We start from the raw sequence: 17,012 nt of genomic DNA, 5'->3' as shown, positions 1-17,012 counted from the left end.
AAAATCGAGCATTGGCTTCCTTGATAATTTTAGTTTTCAATACAACCACCCTTCGGCTAATAAAACTACATCGAGCCTCCTTAAAAACGTATTTCGATCGACACTGCCGTGGCTCCTTTCTAAACGTTTCTTTAATTCCGCTTATAAGCCCTCCCGGATATAAGCCCTCCGTTTATAAGTCCACCCAAAACCCCTTACGAAGCTGTATAAGCCCAGTTATAACCGGAATTTTACGGTATAACTGAAAACTGTCTTGGATGCAATGTTGTTTCATGAATCCTTTTCCCTTTATCTCTTTTGTTTTCTTAACAAAATGAGGGGTTTTCCGTGCGTCATTTAAACTCATGAAGAACAGCATGGAAATTTTATGAGTGGAAAAAAAAGAAGGGGCTAACGCTCTTTCAAATACGCACGTCTTGATGCATATTTTGAGGTCAAGTTATTAAACAATCATTAACAAAAAGACTGAAACATTACTTTATTTTTTGAATTAGTGTTGACAAAGGACAGCTTCCTTATATACATCCCCAGGATCTAGGTACAAACCTTTTCACAATACACAACCACAATGGGTTTTTTTATTCCACTTCCGGTTTCAAATGGGTTTTCCGGTCCCACCTTCGATTCTTCTATTTTACTGCAGTGAATTATTTTTTAGTTTTGTTTTCATGTTAATAACTGCTCTGTAAACAGCATAAATCTGCCATTTTCAGGTTATATGAAGTTCTTCAGTTGTTAATTCTTGTTCACCACCAAAGCAGTCACTTTTCTTTGTAGATTTTATACCGGCTTTAAATTTGATTAGACTGTTCCTGAGTGTAAGGACTCTCAAATATAACACCTACCAAAATAAACCGCCTGTTCTGCAGGCTACAAAAAATACTACAAATCAAATAGACGGATATTTGTACGAGATTGGAAGAGTTCACACTTCGGGAGTTCGTGAGCTCTATAGTCGGAAATCGCCGAAATTTTTCGTAATCTGGCGATTTTCTCCGAGTACCCCGATACGCCCGCAGTTTGTTCAGCAGTATATCGCGAGACAACAAAAATTTCTCGGAAATTCTGGTTTGCGTTTATTTTTGGATACACGAGTTTTATTGCGTCGTTTTTACGGCCAAATTCTTGTCGAATATTTCTCTAGACGAGTTCTTTTATATACCCCTTTTATCATTTCCTCGCAGTATGTTAAAACATCGCCTTATTTACCGAAGAAAGCTTGCGTTTTTGGAAGAATAGATGCCCTGAATATGTAAACAACAAAGTTGCAAATGTAAGCTAAATCGGGGTGTTTTTTCCGCAAATATATTTCGAGGTATTATTTCCGTGTTATGTTTGTATGCAATTGTGCAGCTCATGAAGAGGTAAACTGAGATTTTGGAAGCAATAATGGCAAGTTTCGATTCAGCTGACTTGAACAGTAAGTATAGAAACTTTCCTGCTTTAAAATGTCTATGAACTAAGATCCTCGGTGCATTGTTTGGTTAAAACGTTAAAACAACACCACGGTTAAATATATATGTAGGATTTATATAAGCTTAGATTAAATTTAGCTAGTGATGTTAAAGATCCGAAATCAACAAAGAAATTCTTCTGTGTTGTGTCATAACCTGTCTAACAGGATTTACCATTATATTAAAGTACTAAGAGAGAGGTGCAAAAGTATAAACCATTGCTAAGATTATTAAGAGCTGGGGGGGGGGGTGGGCTTCCATATGAAAGGGGATGGTTGAGGACCCCCGTACGAATAGCAAACTGAAGTCCGTGTATGGGTGCCATACGAATAGCCACTGCGTCCTTAGGGGCCAAAAGAACTTGAGTCACAGCTAGACTGGTCTCCATTCAGGGTTCAATTTAAATTTTCTGGCAAGCATACTGAATGCCGGTCACCTCGCCACCAAGCAATCTCGCCACCAACCTACTCGCCACCAAGCGAAACCACCTCGGCTCATGGATTAAGGAACGAGGAATACACCAGTTTTGGTGGCGAGATTGCTTGGTGGCGAGGTGACCGGATACCAGCATACTCATCCCTTTCACACTGGAGTAATCCCCCCTCCACCCCACTTGAGAGTGCTAATTTATATTCATAAAGTTTTTCACAGCCATCAATGGCAGAAAACTAATGTCACTTCTGGTTTTCACCACCTCAAATTTGCTAAGAGTTTTAAGTGAAAATGCATGTATGACTTTTATAACAAAACATTATAAAAAGAGCGGTAGACTAGTAAAAGAAAGAGGCTATTTATCGCACATAGACTCGTTTTGAAATAGAGGCAAAGGGTAACTCGGAAATGGCCTATTACGAGCTGAGCAACTAGGTGAATAACAATAACATTTCTGTGCATATGTGGTATGCAAAGCTTAACCTTTCAATGACTGTCCAAACTTTGGGTTTGAAGGTGGAGGATTTTAAAAGTTTTAAACATTTATATGTATAAGCAACAGTTTTGAAGGGAACAGTGTGTGCATAGTGTGTGATGAGGTCTAGTTTCATGTCTTTTTTGGATGGCGGGGCTTCAAGCTGGCTTTGATATAGACCCAGCCCTGGCCAGGGACATCATGTTATGTTCACGGCATGAGTTGTTGAGGCAAGATCTTGTCAAAAATCCAAGCCACAGAAAAGTTTGGAAAATATGAAGATGACTTAATAGGTATTCTAAATGAGTTTTTTTTTTTGTTTGATGATTTTATTAGTGGGTGAGTCAATGGCTTACCTGCCAAAACATCCACTGAGGAGGTTTGAACCAACTTTGCGAAAATTTCAAGTGGCCCTTCCAGCCGATCTTGCAAGACTTCAGCAACACAAGATAAACATGGAAAAGGTAAGATTTTATGTAACTTAAATCTTTCAGAGGTGCAGTGATTTATTGATTCCAGGTCAGTTTAAGCCTTTTTAGGGTCATTGTGTTGTGTCCTTGGGTAAGGTTCCTTCCTCTCAAGATACAGTTCAGTGCATCTCTCCACCCTAACTTGATGGGTGGGTGGGGAGGGAAGGGGGTTAACTGGGAAGTACCTTATTGTTACTTATTTTCACGGTAACTTAATTTCGCAAAAATGGAACAGGCATATTTTGCAGGACTTAATTTTCGCGATTTGGCCAAAAATGCATAATTAACATAAAAAATACAATAGAAAACTTTTAAAATTAATTTTCGCGGGTCTTTAAATCGCGAAAATTAATCCACGAGAATAAGTAACAATAAGGTACTAGTAGAAATACTCCAAGTATGCAGCACCAGCAGTGCTGAGCCACTTTTAAATTTGCTTCATGGAGTAGTATTTATTAAAATTGTAAAAAGTTTAAAATGATTGAGATTATTAAAAGGCAATTAAAGGAAGCTTAGGGGGAGGGGCCCTTTGTCGTAGCTTGCAGTAGATTGCAAGGGTGTTTTCCACTCTACATTATGTCTCATGCATTGGGTTCTAAAAAAAATTGTGTAACTTTGTGTTGCAGTTTTATAGCTCAGAAGCTTGGTTTGAACTTAATAAAGAGCAAATAAATGCTGCAAGGACAGTGCAGGTAAATTGGTACAATATCTACAAATAACTTATATTTCATGGCAGTTGTTTTCTGAAGTGCGCATGCATGATCAAGCTCACCATGATTCTCCCTGTAGCTCAGTGGTTAGAGCATCTGACTGGTGTGGCGAAGGTCATGGGTTTGACTGGACTCAGGCTTTTTTTTTTTTTGCCCCACATATGAGTTATGACAACATAAGCTACATCTTTCTTGTAGACTACATTACATGTTAACTTGTATTTTACAATATTATAATTAACTTTAATTAATAGTTTATGGGTGACACAATTGTCAAAACCATGTTAAGTCCCTGACCTGGGTGGAACACAGGTAGAAAAAAGATGACCGTTAACTCTATTCATAAGTGTCCCATAATTTAAACCTTGTAATCCAGTCTGTTTTATATAAACAGGGTTCAATTTGTTTTCGGACTCCCAAAATGTTTTCGGACTCCAAATTTTTTTGTTTATTAAACAAGTAATCAGTCTTTTTTGCTTAATAAACAAGTTTGACTAATGAAAGTTGCTTATTAAAAAAAAAAGACCCTATTTTTTAATTGATAGACAAAAAAGGTGGTATTTTTTGTTTATTACACAAAAATTTTTTGCTTATTAAACAAAAAACCCGCGCGCTTTTTGCTTATTAAACAAAAGTTTCACAACATTTTGTGCACACGAAAATCTTTACCTTCGGCCGCCATTACATACAAAAATATTGAGAGGAAAAACATTGCTACGGATGAATCATTATTTTAAAAACATATATATTAGAAGTCTCTACTGCTAAATCATTCCACTGAGGGAAAACAAAGGCATGACTTCCCTTTTAGGAAGAATATTTTCCAAAAGTTTGACTACGCAGCGCGATCGATTGGCTGCGTTCAACGAGCTGCTTGTTGGATGCTCAAGTTTTAAATCGGAAACGAGCCCTCTTCATTTTATTAATTACAAAATAAAAACATCAAGAGATTTCTAAAAGCAGAAAAGACCGGGGATTTGAACGAAGATGGCCTGTTTGTCGTCGAGTTTGTCGGTGATATTAGATCTATTTTATAAACGACGAAATGAACAACTTTCTAGCGATGTGTTTTACGCCGGTCATGAAATTTGCACTTTGCAGCGTAATGTGGGAAAAATAAGGCACAACTCCGTGCAAAACCTCGGCAGCAATGGATAAATCATTGTTAAATGAAAAACTTTTAACAGAAGACTTGTCTGCTGCATCCTATTTAAGCGACCTTTCTTTTTCTGGAAGAATATTTTCCATGCATAAACGTTGTGCGATTTCGCGGCGAGCGATCGGCGATTCCGGAACGAGCTGCAAAGTCGAAAGTTTTTAAGCGATTCCTAGCAAATAAGGAGCTTTTTGAAGGCAGCAAGAACAGAAGATTTAAATAAACACAGCCCTATAAATATAAAGTCGTAGTATTAAATATGCAGTCGAGATAGCCGGTGATAAAATCTATTTTTAGACACGTTGACAAAATAAACAGCAGAGCTAGCTGTCATGTTCAAACGATTCACCCGGCAGACAGGGAAAATTACCACGGTCAGAAAAAAAAATTCTTTTCGCGTCAACTTTCAAAATTTGTGCTGAATTCCCGTGCAAAAGCTCGAAAGGACTTAAAATTCCTAGGTTCATTAAAATTAAGCGGAGTTTTCACCACGGACTTTTTTTACAACAGACTTGAAATGCCAGCTTATGTTTTGAATATCAAGCAAGAATAGCGCCTTTTGTTTATTAATTAAAAAAAGGTATAGCTTTTAGTTATCAAACAAAAGTGCCACAACATTTTACGAACTTCATGCAGTCGTACGAGTACGGTGAAATCGATCTTGCAAAAGAAAACAGCGTAATGTCATACATGTAGACAGCTAATTAGAGTCACCAGTTTTCTTGAAAATATTTATAGGTTTTAACCAAAACGTGGCACGTTTTGTTTATTAAACTATAAAACAATTTGCTTTTCAACCGAAAACGGGTCATAACAGTCTAGCTTGCAAACATATTCTTATCTTCATGCAGCTACGTAACTACGGACAAAAATATTTGCGAGCAAAAACAACGCAATCATTCCACCCGAATTTAATACAATGAGGCAAAGAGTTTTCTGAATGTAGCAAAAATGGGTCACTTTATTCTGGACAGGGCGAAATAAACAGTAGCGTGGTTTGTATATTTCCGCGATTCACACGAAAGTAGTTTGTACTTTACGCGACAACTGGACAAATTTGAACTGAATTATGTGCCGAGTGTCGGTGAAGTAAAATTTAAATAGAGAGAAGAACTGTAAAGCGAAAACTAGTGTGAAAACGTTACTGAAAAGAAACTCATGTTTTCAGTTCAGTGTTGACTTCTCGACGCGACTGAAACGAACACTTCGGTTTGATAAATAGAATTTAAAGGAAAGATAAAAACTCTCGGCTTTTTGCAATTCGTCGAGTTCGTTCGTACTGTAAAATTGACTTAGGTGCAGACAATGTACACAGGAGAATATTCATTCAAAAAACAATCAAAATAGACTTGTAAAATCTGAGAACACATTCGATTCGTAAACCAGAAATATTTACGAGAAGATCGATCAAGAGATAAAATGTGTGAAGTTTTAACGCATTCCGTCGAAATGGATTTTGGAAATGAAAGCTGGTGTTTAATTTGACGGACAATCTGCTGGCCAAAGATTTAAAACAGTTCATCGCACAAGAATTTATTTGTACTTGTTTTTATACGCTGCCCAAAATAATAATAACAAAAACAATCAAAACAGACTTGTGAAATCTGAGAACACATTCGATTCGTAGATCATGCAGAGATATTTACGCGAAGATCGATCAAGAGATAAAATGTGTTCTTCGGTGCGTTTCCGCTTGATTAAAAAACACACGTCCAGTAGAACAGAAAAATAGCAATACAGTTATTAAAAGGCTTTTACCACTCAAGTAAACAAAGTCTTTCAACTGAAAGAGTTTTAGTTTGAATCAGGATTCCTATTTGAAAAGCAATGTCACGCAACTCGCCGGCTAAGAAAACGCGAGAAAAGGTCGTTTTGTTAAATCTAATTGCCCTTTATTTTGAGCGAAAGTAGCTACAGAAACTTTTAAAACATCTGGAGATTTTTGAATGATCGTTTCGAGCGATCGTTTTGCCGGGTAGAAAAAAAAACAGAGCTTGACAACTGGAAGCAGTTTAACTTACAGTTTTCGTTGGCGCCAAAATGCTTTGCGCGGGAAAAATTTCAGACAGCTTTTAAAAAAGCTTCGGCAATTAAATTCAACACGACAATGAAAATACAATTTTTTGGTATCAATCCACACTTTTTTAATAAACTTCAATATCAACTGACTGATCGAGAGAACAAATATGAGACATATGAGCTCACCTCTTAACAAGTCACAAGAACATCAGAGCCACGGCGCGGCGTCCTTAGCACAGAAATTTATGCACGTCTGTAGATTCTTTAGTTGTCTTTCCCTTTAAATATTTAAACCGCCATCAGTGATTTGACCTGCTAAAAGTGATATGACTTGCATTTTCTTTGTTATACGCTTACAAACACTGTCCGGCCTAGTACATGTACGTATTGAACAGTGTCCAGCACTCCGTTAGTAAGTCTTGCTTACAAACAGATCAAAACGAATAGTTCTCAACCAAAATTGTTTTAAAGTTCGCTCCTGTTTTCTCGAATACGGTAGTCCCGGAACTCGCATTATAAGTCGCGTATGCACGTGTAGATTTCAACGGCGGTTCAACGGTTCACCTCAAAAATGACGACGAATTAAGTCCAATCAGCAAATCGCAGAATAGGCCATGTGAACAAATCTTGATTCCCCGACTGAGTTGAAGAAGGCACTATTTCTCCAATTTAACCAATTTTCGTAGCCAAAACATTTGCACAAATGTCGCCACCGCCGCTAAGCACAGAACTGTCGACTAGCCGAAAAACTTTACAGAGCTCTAACGATTAAGGTGGCTCCGTAGGGTTTTGAGATATTACGGCGCGCGCACAAGTGATACCCATCAAGAGATCATTTTCGCGTTATTTTTTAAACTAGCTTAATAAAAGCTGATGAAATATTAAAAACAAGGACTAAAATATGTTGTGCATTATTCTTTTTTAAAATAACAGCCTTTGCTTTTGAGCTACATCTTCCTAAAAAGTCCTATTTTTTGGTGTTTTTGTGGCTTTGATCTTAATTTTCTTTAATTTTCTTCGGTGAAAAGTTTTGAAAATCTCCCAATTAATTGAATCTGATGAGAAGTAACTTTTAAAAACAAAAAAAGTGGGGGTTGTCCAGGTCGTTTTTTCGTTTTTGGTTATTTTGTGTTTTTTTGACCAAGCAAAAAAACTGGCTTACAAATTTTTTTAAAAAAACGGCAAAATGGGCAGTTAAAAAGGTATCACATCTCTGCCAAATTTTAAGGATTTTCACCGAAGGAAACTCTAGTAAATCCCAGGCGAAATTTTCTATTTTCGCCCCGAAATAATTACGTCATCAGAATAGAAATTGTCCAAGATCGCTATTTGAGCATGCGCGAACTTTCGAACCATACGGGTTGATGTGTAAAGACGAGCGTTTCCCGTTGTTGTCGGTTTTTGTGCGAATATCTGTTAACCCCAAGGTTAGTTAGAGACATACCCTAATCCTTTATGTAGCAGAATCTCTGAAATTCTGCTCAAAGTATCCCACAATCGCGGAGACTATTTTTTATTTTGTCTTTTGCTTTCGATCGTACGAACTTCGCAAAAGCGGCCAGAAGCACCGCGGACGTTGTAAAAACCTTTTTAGGGTGTTGTAAACTCTTTAATCTGCTCAACACAGGAAAGTACAGGTGTTATTTCATTGGCAGGAAGCAAGTCTCGCGTTTTCTCGCCGAAAATTTCACGCTCGCGTGAAGCCGCCATATTTGTTTTGATTTGCCGGCATTTCAAGCTCGCCCTTTCGTACCCAGTCTTCGCGCGGTCAAGAAACCCTATGGAGCCACCTTAAGGGAACTCACGTTCATCATTATAGGCGTGTCATCCAAATCTGTGACTGACACCTTCTGACAGCGAGCACCGTGATTGGTTCCCGTCACGTGCCTTTATGACAGCAAGCGCTGTCATTGGTCACTGTGGACGCGCCATAAGCGATCAAAGCAGCGTGTTCGCAATTCAACGGTTTAACGGTGAACATTGGAGCTCTGTAAGTTTTTCGGCTAGTCGACAGTTCTGTGCTTTATAGCGGCGGTGGCGACATTTGTGCAAATGTTTTGGCTACGAAAATTGGTTAAATTGGAGAAATAGTGCCTTCTTCAACTCAGTCGGGGAATCAAGATTTGTTGACATGGCCTATTCTGCGATTTGCTGATTGGACTTAATTCGTCGTCATTTTTGAGGTGAACCGCCGTTGAAATCTACACGTGCATACGCGACTTATAATGCGAGTTCCGGGACTACCGTATTCGAGAAAACAGGAGCGAACTTTAAAACAATTTTGGTTGAGAACTATTCGTTTTGTTCTGTTTGTAAGCAAGACTTACTAACGGAGTGCTGGACACTGTTCAATACGTACATGTACCAGGCCGGACAGTGTTTGTAAGCGTATAACATAGAAATTGCAAGTCATATCACTTTTAGCAGGTCAAATCACTGATGGCGGTTTAAATATTTAAAGGGAAAGACAACTAAAGAATCTACAGACGTGCATAAATTTCTGTGCTAAGGACGCCGCGCCGTGGCCCTGATGTTCTTGTGACTTGTTAAGAGGTGAGCTCATATGTCTCATATTTGTTCTCTCGATCAGTCAGTTGATATTGAAGTTTATTAAAAAAGTGTGGATTGATACCAAAAAATTGTATTTTCATTGTCGTGTTGAATTTAATTGCCGAAGCTTTTTTAAAAGCTGTCTGAAATTTTTCCCGCGCAAAGCATTTTGGCGCCAACGAAAACTGTAAGTTAAACTGCTTCCAGTTGTCAAGCTCTGTTTTTTTTTTCTACCCGGCAAAACGATCGCTCGAAACGATCATTCAAAAATCTCCAGATGTTTTAAAAGTTTCTGTAGCTACTTTCGCTCAAAATAAAGGGCAATTAGATTTAACAAAACGACCTTTTCTCGCGTTTTCTTAGCCGGCGAGTTGCGTGACATTACTTTTCAAATAGGAATCCTGATTCAAACTAAAACTCTTTCAGTGAAAAGACTTTGTTTACTTGAGTGGTAAAAGCCTTTTAATAACTGTATTGCTATTTTTCTGTTCTACTGGACGTGTGTTTTTTAATCAAGCGGAAACGCACCGAAGAACACATTTTATCTCTTGATCGATCTTCGCGTAAATATCTCTGCATGATCTACGAATCGAATGTGTTCTCAGATTTCACAAGTCTGTTTTGATTGTTTTTGTTATTATTATTTTGGGCAGCGTATAAAAACAAGTACAAATAAATTCTTGTGCGATGAACTGTTTTAAATCTTTGGCCAGCAGATTGTCCGTCAAATTAAACACCAGCTTTCATTTCCAAAATCCATTTCGACGGAATGCGTTAAAACTTCACACATTTTATCTCTTGATCGATCTTCTCGTAAATATTTCTGGTTTACGAATCGAATGTGTTCTCAGATTTTACAAGTCTATTTTGATTGTTTTTTGAATGAATATTCTCCTGTGTACATTGTCTGCACCTAAGTCAATTTTACAGTACGAACGAACTCGACGAATTGCAAAAAGCCGAGAGTTTTTATCTTTCCTTTAAATTCTATTTATCAAACCGAAGTGTTCGTTTCAGTCGCGTCGAGAAGTCAACACTGAACTGAAAACATGAGTTTCTTTTCAGTAACGTTTTCACACTAGTTTTCGCTTTACAGTTCCTTCTCTCTATTTAAATTTTACTTCACCGACACTCGGCACATAATTCAGTTCAAATTTGTCCAGTTGTCGCGTAAAGTACAAACTACTTTCGTGTGAATCGCGGAAATATACAAACCACGCTACTGTTTATTTCGCCCTGTCCAGAATAAAGTGACCCATTTTTGCTACATTCAGAAAACTCTTTGCCTCATTGTATTAAATTCGGGTGGAATGATTGCGTTGTTTTTGCTCGCAAATATTTTTGTCCGTAGTTACGTAGCTGCATGAAGATACGAATGTGTTTGCAAACTAGACTGTTATGACCCGTTTTCGGTTGAAAAGCAAATTGTTTAATAGTTTAATAAACAAAACGTGCCACGTTTTGGTTAAAACCTATAAATATTTTCAAGAAAACTGGTGACTCTAATTAGCTGTCTACATGTATGACATTACGCTGTTTTCTTTTGCAAGATCGATTTCACCGTACTCGTGACTGCATGAAGTTCGTAAAATGTTGTGGCACTTTTGTTTGATAACTAAAAGCTATACCTTTTTTTAATTAATAAACAAAAGGCGCTATTCTTGCTTGATATTCAAAACATAAGCTGGCATTTCAAGTCTGTTGTAAAAAAAGTCCGTGGTGAAAGTAATCGTTAGCTAGACTTACGCTTCATACATACAGTTCTTGAATGAAAACTCCGCTTAATTTTAATGAACCTAGGAATTTTAAGTCCTTTCGAGCTTTTGCACGGGAATTCAGCACAAATTTTGAAAGTTGACGCGAAAAGAATTTTTTTCTGACCGTGGTAATTTTCCCTGTCTGCCGGGTGAATCGTTTGAACATGACAGCTAGCTCTGCTGTTTATTTTGTCAACGTGTCTAAAAATAGATTTTATCACCGGCTATCTCGACTGCATATTTAATACTACGACTTTATATTTATAGAGCTGTGTTTATTTAAATCTTCTGCTCTTGCTGCCTTCAAAAAGCTCCTTATTTGCTAGAAATCGCTTAAAAACTTTCGACTTTGCAGCTCGTTCCGGAATCGCCGATCGCTCGCCGCGAAATCGCACAACGTTTAATGCATGGAAAATATTCTTCCAGAAAAAGAAAGGTCGCTTAAATAGGATGCAGCAGACAAGTCTTCTGTTAAAAGTTTTTCATTTAACAATGATTTATCCATTGCTGCGGAGGTTTTGCACGGAGTTGAGCCTTATTTTTCCCACATTACGCTGCAAAGTACAAATTTCATGACCGCGTAAAACACATCGCTAGAAAGTTGTTCATTTCGTCGTTTATAAAATAGATCTAATATCACCAACAAACTCGACGACAAACAGGCCATCTTCGTTCAAATCCCCGGTTCTTTCTGCTTTTAGAAATCTCTTGATGTTTTTATTTTGTAATTAATAAAATGACGAGGGCTCGTTTCCGATTTAAAACTTGAGCATCCAACAAGCAGCTCGTTGAACGCAGCCGATCGATCGCGCTGCGTAGTCAAACTTTTGGAAAATATTCTTCCTAAAAGGGAAGTCATGCCTTTGTTTTCCCTCAGTGGAATGATCTAGCAGTAGAGACTTCTAATATATATGTTGTTAAAATAATGATTCATCCGTAGCGATGTTTTTCCTCTCAATATTTTTGTATGTAATGGCGGCCGAAGGTAAAGATTTTCGTGTGCACAAAATGTTGTGAAACTTTTGTTTAATAAGCAAAAAGCGCGCGGGTTTTTTGTTTAATAAGCAAAAAATTTTTGTGTAATAAACAAAAAATACCACCTTTTTTGTCTATCAATTAAAAAATAGGGTCTTTTTTGTTTAATAAGCAACTTTCATTAGTCAAACTTGTTTATTAAGCAAAAAAGACTGATTACTTGTTTAATAAACAAAAAAATTTGGAGTCCGAAAACAAATTGAACCCTGTTTATAATATTTTCCAGTTTTTGTCACTTTTCAACTAACTTGGCCGACAGCTGTAGGCTTAATTATATACCAGCCGTCGTTTGGGAAATGAGCCTGCACCCCTCCCCACGAGAGGAACAAAGGCTGGACTTGAGAGAGTGGCGGAAATCAAGCCGAGGAGAGCTTCTGAAATTTATTTTAGTCAAAAACACAATGCCTTTGTTATAGCATGCCCTTAGATGTAATATCATGATTGTCTTCAATCCACAGCAACTGAAGTCACACATGAAAGAAATAGAAAGCACAAGAAATCAAATACAGTCATCAGATTTAGCAGAGTTTGACGAGCGAATCAAACCAATACAGGAAGAGATTCTAGCTGGAGTGAGTTCATTCAGAGAGGTCCAGCAGATGTACACTCGTGAAAAGCAGGACAAAGAGCCCAAGAGAATGCCTTTTGCCAAAAACAGAAACACTGGTAATCTTAAGTCTGTTTCTTACAATTTTTCATTCCTTCTGATCAATAAGAAGTTCCCTAAGTTATGACGACAAGTCTATAGCTCTGCGAGTGGGAAAGTTGAACGGAATCCTTTGCTTTGATTGGCTCCCTGAGCAGGCAAGATGGAGCTACTGAATATTGGCTGATTGGGATTGCCTACGGTGTCCTGCAAGAAAAGTGGTGAACGTTCTTTAATAAATCCATGAATTATATCATTTATTGGCCAAGCTTGTTCAGTCAAGATGGCTGATACTGGCCCCATATATCTTTTTCTTTGGTAATCACGGATGGACCTCATTCCATAAACATGCCAAAAGACAAAACTTGGCCAATATCCAGCCAACCACATGCAATAACAACACACTTAAAAATACTGTTGTCGTAATCAGGCATGACATAAAATTTAAAAATCAAGGTTGATGATGATTTAAATTTTCAAAAATCAAAACAATTTGGTCACTTTGGTGACCTTCATCGGTGACCATTTCTTTTTAAAAACTTTCAATCAGCATCAACCCTGATTTATAAATTAACAACTCGCTTCTTTCTTAATTATTCTTGTAGCATTTGATGTTACAGAGATGACCAGCAACCCACAACAACTCCAGTCCCAGCTTGTAGTAGAACAAGATGCAATGGCTTCCTGGGACTCACTGAGAGAGGTCAGGTTTTTTTTTTTTCATTGTTGTGGGCCATGGGTTTTTGTAGCATTATGTCATTAAGCATATTACTTGTACTGTGTATTCTGTGAAATAGATGTGATACAGTGCTGAAAATTATCCACTCAAGCCTTCCAGAACTACCTTATATCAAACATTACAAATATGGTAATGTTGGAATTAACCAACCAAATGTGCCTCTGAGAGGGAACCCCCTCCCCCCCCCCCCCACCCCCACCCCCGTTTTGCACCAAAGCAGCCAATTTGAAATTTACATGTAATGTAAGGTAAAGGTAAAGTTTGCTTCGAGCCTAATGGCCCATACAGGCCGGAGCTTATCCCAGTTTCCGTAGCATTAAGCGACTGAGAGTATCGCTACTCCCCCCTTGAATCTCCTGTGCAAATTGTGTGGTAAACCTGATAAGAATATTTTGTCTTTTCTACAACAGGGTTTAGTGGAACTTAATGAGTTGATTCATGACTTCTCAACTTTAGTCCATGTAAGTTTGTTTAATATTCTTTATATGTGCAGCAGTCTTAAATTGGTTAAAATTGAAACTCATGGAAAGCAAAATCATTAATGTCAAGAATTTTAACTCCTTATTTCATTCTTTTCTTTCAGTTTTAGCTGTAATATGTTAGTCAATTCAGGGGCAGATCTAAGGGGAGGGTGCAGGGGTGCACCCCCCCCCCCCCTGCAATGACCTGCAGCTTTCTAATACAACTGGTATTCTGCAAAAAAAAAGAAAGAAAAAACAAATGTGATTTATTGGTACACCTTCTCCTCAGAAAAATCCTGGATCCACCCCTGCAATTTAGGTTTCCAATTACATCCATTCCAGTCCTTGAGATTAGAGGAGCTGGATGGTTCATCAGTGCTTGCACTGTATCCCAGCATACATCCTCGGAGACCCAGGGGCAGTTAGTGGGGGCGGGGGAAAGTCTATACGGGCGGAAAAAAAATCGATGAAGAAAAGTCAAGAACAAAAAAAAATAGCTATTTTTTACGTTCTTGACTTTTCTTCGCCGATTTTTTTTTTCGCCCCTAAGAGTTTTGCTTCTCCCTCCCCCCTGGATGGGATGCTAGTCCACAAACAGCTTCCCAAGAACACAACACAGTGACCCCAGCTAGGTTGAATTGCATTTCTGAATAACATTCGAAATTTTCAGGTTTTAAAAGGTTACTATTATAACGGTAAAAAGCCACAGCAGATGCACGCACATACTGCAGACCAATTTTTAGTACTAAAAATGACAATATGGCGGATTGTTTCTAGGATTAGAGATCGGTAGGATTGTTTCTAGGAATAGGATTAGAGATCGGTACGGGAGCCGTTATTTGAAATTTGCGGATAACTTGCAGAAATCAACAACCAAACTTGCCAGACAGGAGAAACAATCCGCCATATAATTTGTCATTTTTAACAACAGCCTGAAGAAGATCAGTGAAACTGATCGAAACGTCGATTTTTAAATATTCTTAACCTCGGAAAAAAATCCCGGAAAACAGTAAACAATTTTAATTTCTTAAGATGAGAGGTGAAAGTTTCAGAAATAGGAGTATTATTCTTTACCCCCTTTCAAAATTTAGGAGCAACAAGAAACAATCGACTCTATCGAAAGCAACATTGAGAGTGCACAGGTCAACGTTGAAGAGGGAGCCAGCCATTTAGGAAAGGTAAGTGGAAGAAAAAATTAAAACCTTGACTTATGGCACTTTCCATTTGTCAAAATTTGCCGGCCAGACCGGTATATTTGAGAACAGAATTCCGTTGTTAGTCAGATATGTCCTGTCAAATCAGTCAATGCAAAAAGATTAAACATTGTTGTTGTGCCAGTGGATGTAGGGGGAAATCTCTTGGAAAAGGCTCATTTCACATTCAAAACCATCGGGCCGGCCGGCCAGTTCTGACAAACGGAAAGCGCCCTTAATTTAATTTGTCTGTCTATCTGCACGCATTGTGTACCTATGATGAAAGGTAACATGCGCGTTACAGACATGCACCGTTATACCTTTATGCCTGACGTGGTTGTATGGCTACAGTCATGTCGACTATGACAATTGGATTCTGATGACGGCTCCACACAGAGATTTCAATTTGTAGTGTCTGATTGGTTGTTATTTGTGCACGAAGATTCAACACTGAGAGTTAACCAATCAGAAACACAGTATGGAATTTTTCGAATTTCGGTCAAATCTCCGACGTCTTCCGAGTGGAGGGAAGAATTATTGAGCGCACAAAGAGACAATATTTTTGGCTATTTTTTCAGGATTGTTTTTTCTTTGCTTTTTTTTCAGGCCAGCAAACTAAAAGCCGTCACCTATCCTCTGATTGGCGCTGCAGTAGGAGGGATATGCGGCGGACCTGTGGGTTTGGCTGTAGGATTGAAAGCCGGAGCCGCTCTTGCTTTGGGTGGAGGCATTGTGGGGTTTATTGGTGGAAAGTACTTCAAGAAGAAGCAAGACGAAGCTACTGACATTCAACTTGATAACCTCAGTTCCAGCAGAGCATTGAAGAAATACCGTTGACAGTGTGTGGACGATTCAATCCTTAAGGAAAAGTCTTTTCAAAGGGTTGAGTGGCGCATTTAAGAACATTGTTCATCTTTGTTTTAACAAATTTAATTCAGATGTTTGCGTTTAAGTTCAAATCGACAGTTTTTGAACCGTAAAGCTGGCACTTTGTAGAAGACGTCTCTGCAAGGAAGTAGAACTGAGAAATCATGCTCTCAAATTTTCATTTGACGCACAAAAGATGGGCTTTGCAAATTACAGTAGCTAACGGGGATACTGATGTGTAAAACAACATCTCTTAAATCTCCGGTTGAAGCTGGCGCTTTGCAAGTTCACAAGTTCCAGTATTTTCATTATTTTCGACACGCAAAAGAGAGGTCTAGGGTTTCAGGGTTTTTCCAACCTGTGTCCCCCATCTTTGTACTCCAGGCCCCCGCATAATAGACCTTTTTCGCTTGGGCGGTTTGTTTTCCCATTACAGACCACGTGATGTTCTCTAGAGAATTTTCCTTTTATCCACATAAAATTTATTCATTCATATACACGCGTCTATCTGAAAATTTGAAAGCAAGAATTCTCAAGAGTATCATCACATGGTCTGTAATGGGGCAACAAAACGTCCAAGCGAAAAAGGTCTATTTGTTTGGAAGTCTAGATCCAACACTCCGAAGTCCTTTATATGAGAACAGCAGAAAGAAATGAAAATGTTGTAGATTTTTTTCTATTATTATGTCCCAAAAAACTGAATGGCAAATCTACAGTGTGGAAATAAGCAGTAAGGGCAATAAAGGAGCAAATAAAATGAATAGAGTCTAAAGTAAAGCTGTTGTTTGGACGAGATGACTTCCACATGGTGACCACTTACATGATGACATCACACGGGCCCGCGATTCGAGGCGGGATAATGGGGAGAACGAAAATGGAGGCAGAGATAGGGAGGGAAAAAATGAAATAAACAAACAAACAAACAAACAAAACTACAGTTATAAATAAGCGACCAGAATTTATACAAAGCTCTGAAATTTAATACCATATTCTTCCACAATATGTGATAATAAGTTTTTCGGATCTCTAGACAATTACTGTGATATCT

At 38.1% G+C, this 17,012-nt stretch overlaps 1 protein-coding gene across 1 annotated transcript; it reads left to right on the top strand.

Moving 5' to 3' along the window:
- Positions 1 to 1,038: 1,038 nt before the first annotated feature.
- LOC144629443 (syntaxin-17-like) lies at positions 1,039 to 16,741 on the top strand. Its single transcript, XM_078487648.1, has 8 exons — positions 1,039 to 1,420; positions 2,698 to 2,825; positions 3,458 to 3,523; positions 12,517 to 12,724; positions 13,310 to 13,407; positions 13,854 to 13,904; positions 14,996 to 15,082; positions 15,704 to 16,741. Exons 1-8 carry the CDS (start codon positions 1,390 to 1,392, stop codon positions 15,932 to 15,934), a joined length of 900 nt encoding a protein of 299 aa, XP_078343774.1. The 5' UTR covers positions 1,039 to 1,389; the 3' UTR covers positions 15,935 to 16,741.
- The last annotated feature ends 271 nt before the right edge of the window (positions 16,742 to 17,012 follow it).

The sequence above is a fragment of the Oculina patagonica genome, chromosome 11 (assembly GCF_052425735.1).
Source record: "Oculina patagonica isolate OP01 chromosome 11, crgOcupat, whole genome shotgun sequence".
Classification (NCBI taxonomy): Eukaryota; Metazoa; Cnidaria; class Anthozoa; order Scleractinia; family Oculinidae; genus Oculina; species Oculina patagonica.
Note: the sequence above shows the minus strand (reverse complement) of the source record. Positions and strands in the feature narration are given on the sequence as shown.